Below are 7,015 nucleotides of genomic sequence, written 5' to 3'. Positions count from 1 at the left end.
CCCCGGGACACGATTCACATTTCCAACGTATGAAAAACGAACCAAGCACAGACACGCACAGCATGGGCGCCCGGGGCGCTGCCGCGGGTCGTCACAGTGAGTGGGGCGCGGGGGGGCCGCGGCCGCCCCCTCCTGCCCGCTGCATAGACGGGGCCGGGCAGYGGCACTGGCCCAACGGCGCTGCCGGCACGGCGCGGTGCAGCGCRGCACAGCACGGAGCGGCGCGRGGCGCCCAGGCATGCACGCACACACAACACCGGATGCYGGCCGCGGCCCTGCGGTCCGGCGGGCTCAGCGGAGCAGAGGCGGTCGCGTCCGAGGGCTCGGGTCTCGGCCCCGTCACACCACCGAGTCCTGGATCTCGGAGCCCAGGCGCACCCGCGGCCTCGGGCAGGCCGGGGACACCTCCACGAAGCTGTCCCGGACATGGAGGGGCCTCTTCTCCGACTCGGAGAAGGCGCGCGGCGGGCCGGGGGGCTCGTGCACGGGCGTGCTGGCCACGTAGTTGTCGTGCAGCGCCTGGTAGCCCTTGTGCTCGGGCGCCGCGCTGGGCAGGCTGCTGCCGTTGAGCGGCAGGCTCTCCGCCGGCTTGCGGGGCTGCTTGGGGCGCCGGGCGGCCTCGGCGGGCTCCAGCAGCGCCTTCATGCCGGCGCCGTGCCGGTGCAGCAGGAAGAGGGCCAGCACGACCACGGCGGCGGCGAAGAGCGCGCACATCACCAGGAACTCGGTCCAGTAGGTCTTGCCGTGCAGGCGGGCCGCGGCGCCGCCCGCCGCCGAGGTGCTCCGCGAGGTGCTCACCGTCTCCAGGGCGTCCCGGGCGGCGGGAGGGCGCCCGCCGGGCCGCGGCGGCCCCGAGGCCGGCTCCTGCACGCGCACGCAGTAGCTGGCCATGAGCTGGCGGAAGCCCTCCTCCAGCGACCAGCAGTCGTAGGTGCCGGCGCGCTCGGGGCTGCCCACGAGGATGAGGGCGCCGTCGGGCAGCACCAGGTAGGAGGCGTTGATGGGCGCCCCGTTGTGCGCCCAGCGCCGCGTCGCCAGGTTGGAGAGCAGCTGGCAGGGCAGCGGCCGCACCGCGTTGGGCGGCAGCCACACCGGCTGGCACGGGGCCCCCGTGGCTGCGGGAGGAGGAGGAGGAGGACGGGGGCGCGTCGGGGGGGGCGAGCCGGCTTCACCGCCCGCCCCGTCCACCTCCCTGTCCGCTTCGCCGTCCACGTCCCTATCCCATTTCCGCCCCGATCCCCATCTCTGTCCTATCCCCAACCCCATCCATGTCCCTGTCCCCCTCCATCCCCATCCCTGTCCCCCTCCATCCCCATCCCTGTCCCTCCCCATCCCCATCCCTGTCCCTCCCCATCTCTATCCATGTCCCCATTCCATTCCCGCCCTGACCTGATCCCCATCCTGCCTCCATCCCGTCCCCATCCCTGTCCATCCCCATCCCCATTCCCATCCCCATCCATCTCCATCCCCGTTCCCATCCCCACCTCCGTTGCCATCCCCACCTCTGTCCCTATCCCCATCCCTCTCCATCCCCATCACCATCCATCCCTATCCCTATCCCCATCCCCGTCCCTGTCCCCTGCCTGCAAGGCCATGCCGGCAGGCACAGGGCCCCCCCAGCTGCAGGTGGCAGGCGCTGCAGTGGGAACCGCTGCGCTCCCGGGACACCCGCAATCGCCCCCAGCCCCACGGCAGCCCCCCCTTGCCCAGCGCGGCGCGGGACCTCACCTGGGGGCGGGACGACGCGGGGACGGGGCTGGGAGGCGTTGGCGAGCCGGCAGAGCCGCTCGGTGTCAGCCTCCTCCACGTCCTGCGCCCAGAGCCTGCGGGCGAGAGGGGTCAGGACGGCGGGGGGCCGGGGGGGCTGCGGGGGGCCGGAGTTGCGGCGGGGCGGCACTTACTGGGGGTGGGTGCGGGGGCCCGGGGCGGCGCGGCGGCAGGCGCCCCGGCTCCAGGCGCAGAAGGGGTCCCGCGCCAGCACACACTCGCCGCAGCTGCGGTAGAGGCTGCAGTTGGCGAAGGGCACCTGGGCCACCGCGTCGTAGGAGGCCGCGTAGACCAGACCCTGCGGGCAGGAGGTGCAGCGGGGTCAGCGCCGAGGCCCCCGGGCGGCCCCCTCCTCGGGCTGCCCCAGCCCGCGGGGGGCTGAGCCGCCAGCATCGCCGGCACCGCGCGCACCAGGGCCCCAGCCCTGCTCTTGCCTGGGCCTGGTCCAGCAGCAGCTGGAGCACCGGCTGGCCGGCGCGGAAGAGGCGGATCTCCTCGATGATGTGCACCTTGTGGTTCACGCGCACTGCCTTGTGCAGCCGGCCGTCGTCTGCAAACGCAAGGGCCGCGCTGAGCGGGGCCGGCGGGGCGCGTGCGCGGCCCCATCCTGGCCCCATCCCCGTCCCCGCGCCCTCCGGCACCCACCCGTGCCCAGGAAGAGGACGTCGTAGGTGCCGTGCAGGCCCTGCGCACGGTGCACGCCGATCTGCTGGTAGCGCACGTGGCTCTGCAGCAGCAGYGGCTGGCTCCGGACTGCGCTGTCCATCAGGAAGTGGTCCTTGATGAAGTTCAGCACCCGGTCCGGCATCTGCAGCGACGAGTTGATCTTCAGGTGCCGCGTGTGGCTGGTGATGCACTGGGGAGAGAGCGGGTGCGCTGGGACGGGGGGGGGGCGCATCCTGCATCCCGCGCCCCGCGCCCCGCTGCAGGGACGAGCCACGTACCGTGCCCGGCCGGGGCTCCGGCACGGGGCTGGTGTCCGTGTACCACTGCTGCGTCTCGCGGTTCACCTCCTTGTAGAGCCCGGCGAAGGCTTTCTGCACGCTGCGCATGGGGAAGGCGCACACGGCCGAGCTGCCCAAACCGCCCTTGCTCCTGCGAGAGGCAGAGCCGGGCACGGATCAGGCTCCCAGGCTGCGCCGAGCCCCGCGCCGGTGCCGACCGCGGCAGCGCTCCCGGGGCCCCGCCAGCCCGCCACCACCGGCCCCTCACCACTGCGAGGTGAAGACGCCGTAGAAGAGCGTCTCCCTCCAGCGCAGCTCCCCCGGCGTGAGCACGAAGATGTCCTGCAGCACGTTGAAGGGGAAGCCGTCGTCCGGGTGCGAGCAGAGCAGCTGAGCCTTCAGGAAGGTCGTCCACCGCCGCTGCAGGACGCGCTCGCCCCCCAGGTCCCCCTGCGCGGCACGGCGGGGTCAGCACGCGGGGCCACGGCCGACCCCACAGCGGGGACCCCTGGGGCCCCCAGCTGCCCTGACGCCGGGGAGCGGACGAGGGGTTTGCCTGCTCGTGCAGTGCTATCAGAGCAGCCCTGCGTGTTGGGGAGGCATGAGCAAAGCGGCATCTAAGGTGCCCAAAAGAGCAACCCGATCCAAGAGGGGAAGGGTCTGCGTCTGCTCCGACGAGGATGGAGGCGCCAGGGAACGGCTCCTGCTGCAAATGCAGCGGCTGTCATCGCTCAGGGCCAGGGGAGCTCAGGTTGGGCGCTATGAAGCTGTGACCTCGTGGCGGTTGCCAGCGGAGGCCGATCCTTTCCTGGGGCTCCAGGAACCGGTGGGACAACGTGGGCAGGGTGGGCCCAGGGCCATCGTGGGCATTGCTCGTGCACGCGTGCAGCAGCACTCGCTAGTGCCTGCTCTCACAAGTGTCCTTGGCCCCTGGCGCCAGCGCACCCACCTTGCACACCCGGGCGATGCGCGACACGATCGTGTTCTCAAAGTAGTCGAACTCCTTGCCGGTCTCGCTGAAGAAGAAGTAGACCTTGTCGTCGTCGCCCTCGGGGTTGCCGGGGGGCAGGCTCTCCCGCAGGTAGGCTGAGCCCACGAAGACGGGGTCTGGGGGCACAGGCACCCTGAGCATCACACCGTGCACCTGAGGCTCGCCCGCCAGCGTGCACGGCACCCATCCCACATGCACGGCGCCTGTCCCATATGCACGGTGCCTGTCCTGCACACAGTGCCCATCCYGCATGCACGGCACCTGTCCCGCATGCACGGCGCCTGAGGCTTGCCTGCCAGCGTGCATGGTGCCCGTCCCACATGCATGGTGCCCACGGCTTGCCTGTCAGCATGCATGGTGCCTGTCCCGCACGCACGGTGCCCGTGCCGCACGTGGCCCGCGCCTCCCCGCCGCGGGCAGACAGACGCTCAGCCCCCCAGGCCGTGCCAGCCGCAGCTCTCACCCTGCAGCCAGTTGAGGGAGTTCTCYGTCTTGAGGGAGATGCGGCTCTCCTGGCTCCGGTAGATGGTCGGCTCGTTGCCCTGGAAATTGCTGACGGTCCCGGCGTAGAGCTCGCCGTCTGCCAAAGAGAGGGGCTGCCGCTGGGACCCGGCGCGCGCCGCCCGCCAGGATGGCACGGCCCTGCGGCAGCCCAGGATGGGCCCTGTGCGGCGCCCGGTCCGGTCCCRTGCGGCGTGCCTTACCGACCATGACGGCCGTGGACTTGTACTCGGGGTCGAAGGGGCAGCGGCCCTTGCCGTCCTCCAGCAGCGGCTTCCCTGACGCCTCCCGCTCCAGGCTGAAGCGCTGCACGTTCTGCAATGGGACCGGCGCTCTGAGCTGGCGCCGCGGGCTGCCCCGGCCCGCGACGCCGCGGAGGGAGCGGGGACGGAGGAGAGGGGCGGGAGCGCAGCCCCCTCCCGTGCTCACCACGTAGGCGCAGGCCGGGCTGAAGGCGCAGGTCCCGCAGGTGTACAGGTGGGTGCTGTTCAGCTGCAGCAGCATCTTGATGTAGTTGTGGCAGTCCCTCTGCGGAGAGGCGGAGGAGCCTGCTCACCGCCCTGCCGCGGAGGCCCCGCGCCGGCCCGCTCCCGCCGCGCCGCCGCGGCTCACCTGGGGGTCCTTGCCCTTGAACGCGCACTGCCTCTTCTTCTCCCCGTCCGCGCTCCAGGGCAGCTGCCGAGAGCCACAGTCACGGGGCGCCCGGGCGGCTGCGCCCGCCGCTCCCCCAGCATCGCCCCCGCGCTCCGCCACCCCGTCCCCGGGCTGCGCTCACCCTGCGGACCAGTGGCCCCGGCTGGAAGCGGCTGGTGTTGACGGCCAGGAGCAGCTCGCGCGCCCCCAGGTAGAGCGTGCCGCCGTCCGGGCTCAGCAGCAGGGCGGTGTAGTTGGACACGCCGGGCACCTCAAACCGCTGCACCGCTCGCTCGGCGGAGTCTGCGGAGGGAAAGCGGCAGCGTCGGCCACGGCCCCCGCACAGGGCAGCATCCCGCGGCATGCACGGTACCCCATGGCATGCACAGCACGCACGGCCCCGCAGCACCCCATGGTATGCATGGCCCCGCGGTGCTGCAGCCGCACCGAGCAGCACCAGCCCCCCAGGCTCGGCGATGCGGCGTCCTCGCGGGAGGGCAACGGGACCCGAGCGGGGCACCAACCCCGCTGCCACGCAAGCAAGCGGAGCTGTGCTGCCCCGCGGGTCAGGCTGCGACAGCACTCCCAGTGCAGAGGTGCGTTCGCGCTCCTGTGCAGCGGCCGTGTGGGGGCTGCAGCGGTGGTTCCCAGCTGCACGTGGCCGAGGCGCCCCTGGGCCCCGGCCAAGCTCCTGCTGCTCGTGACCTCGAGGTCGGGGCAGCTCCACGCGCTGCCTCAGGCAGGTGGCAAACGCAGCCTGGGGCGCATTGCCACGCCAGGGTATAAAGCACAGCACCCGCATCCCCCCCAGCCCATGCAAAGGGCCGGTGTGGGAGCCCGACGGTGCGGGAAGCGCAGCGCAGACGGCCCAGGACAGCCCAGCCCGAGCAGCCTCTGAGACCCCTTCTACACAAGGCAGGGTCAGGCCCCAGCACGCAAGACCCTGCCAGGGCCAGAGCCCTCAGGAGCACCCGGCACCGGGCTCAGCCCCAGGCTGGCACCTGCCCACGCAGCAGTGTCACCTGCCTCCGCTGCCCCTTCGCAGCCACGCTGCAAACCCGGGGCTCCCTGCAGCACGCGAGTCCGGCTGCTGCGCCCCGCTGCTGCRCCCCTCGGCCCCCCGGGCTCCGGCGGCACCCCCGGCCCGGCTCACCCCGTGCAGCAGCTCGTGGCTGCCAGGCRGCACATTGCGCAGCCCCTCCCGGTCCCCGACCCGGCGGGACAGACACAGACCCAACCCGCAAGACCACGCGCCCGGCTGGGGGCTGCGACCACCCAGCCAGCCTCTCCCCCTGCACCACCCAGAACTCCTGCTCCAGCCGCGGAACGGGGAAAAAAGCAGGTTTTGGAGAGGGGCCAGGCTGCCTGCACCCCTCGCTGAGCRGGGCAGGGCTGGGCTGCTGGAGCTGGCCCCAGGGCTGGCACACGCTGGGGTCAGGCACACGCTGCACCGTGCTGCTGGCGAGCAGTGCATGGCCGCGGCCGCGGCACTACCCGGGGCGGCATTGGTGCCGCTGCGCACAAGCCCCGGCCCTGGGAAGCACCCTGGGAATTGCCCCGGGAATTGCCCCAAGCACACCGCAGCAGCCCGCCCCAGCACTGGAGGGGAAGAGACCCGGTTGCACCACCCCTGCGGCGGGCACCGGTGCAGCCACCCTCGTCGCTGGCRCGGCCCCGCGTGGCTGGACGGTGCCCGCAGCGGGGCGGGAGGCCGGCCGGTGACTCAGGGCGAGCACCGGGGCTCACCTGCGCCAGCACGTGGGTGGCCGGGCACCGGAAGCCCTTCCTCTCCCGCCAGCAGCCGCTGAATCACCTGGGCCGGCTGTGTCAGCGGGACACGCCGGCTGACTCACGCAGCCTCCTCCCTCGCCCCGGCCTGTGGCTGCCTGGCCAGCGCCTCCTGCACCCTGGCTGCTCGGCCAGCACGGCCCGGGGCTCCCACTCGGCCGGGACCATGCGGGGGCCCATCCCTGCCGGGGGGCTCGAGCTGCTCCCGTGCGGGTGGCGCTGCTGGAGTGGGCGGCCGGCAGGACTTGCGGGTGCCGTCGTGCCCCGGGGCGATGCTGCCTGCAGCAGGCACAGTGCAGCTAACGGAGGGGCAGCAGCTGCCCCGGCAGCCTCGCACCCTGTGCACAGCCCTCGCACCCCATTGCAGAGCCCTCGTGCCCTGGCAGCGTCC

General features: G+C 72.8%; 1 protein-coding gene across 1 annotated transcript in view; it reads right to left on the bottom strand.

Annotated features, from left to right (window-relative positions):
* Positions 1 to 47: 47 nt before the first annotated feature.
* The window catches only part of SEMA4B (semaphorin 4B), a gene marked incomplete at its 5' end in the record, with an annotated part of 9,558 nt that continues 2,590 nt past the window's right edge, over positions 48 to 7,015 (bottom strand). Inside the window, 13 exons of the mRNA XM_026060729.1 lie at positions 48 to 1,115; positions 1,729 to 1,823; positions 1,902 to 2,065; positions 2,202 to 2,317; positions 2,413 to 2,623; positions 2,712 to 2,862; positions 2,980 to 3,161; positions 3,661 to 3,818; positions 4,166 to 4,282; positions 4,407 to 4,518; positions 4,633 to 4,731; positions 4,816 to 4,878; positions 4,979 to 5,139. Of these exons, the coding sequence (XP_025916514.1) occupies positions 340 to 1,115; positions 1,729 to 1,823; positions 1,902 to 2,065; positions 2,202 to 2,317; positions 2,413 to 2,623; positions 2,712 to 2,862; positions 2,980 to 3,161; positions 3,661 to 3,818; positions 4,166 to 4,282; positions 4,407 to 4,518; positions 4,633 to 4,731; positions 4,816 to 4,878; positions 4,979 to 5,139 (2,405 nt within the window). The remainder of the gene's footprint in view (positions 1,116 to 1,728; positions 1,824 to 1,901; positions 2,066 to 2,201; positions 2,318 to 2,412; positions 2,624 to 2,711; positions 2,863 to 2,979; positions 3,162 to 3,660; positions 3,819 to 4,165; positions 4,283 to 4,406; positions 4,519 to 4,632; positions 4,732 to 4,815; positions 4,879 to 4,978; positions 5,140 to 7,015) is intronic.

This window comes from Apteryx rowi, unplaced genomic scaffold (genome assembly GCF_003343035.1).
Source record: "Apteryx rowi isolate R43461 unplaced genomic scaffold, aptRow1 scaffold_170, whole genome shotgun sequence".
Classification (NCBI taxonomy): domain Eukaryota; kingdom Metazoa; phylum Chordata; class Aves; order Apterygiformes; family Apterygidae; genus Apteryx; species Apteryx rowi.
Note: the sequence above shows the minus strand (reverse complement) of the source record. Positions and strands in the feature narration are given on the sequence as shown.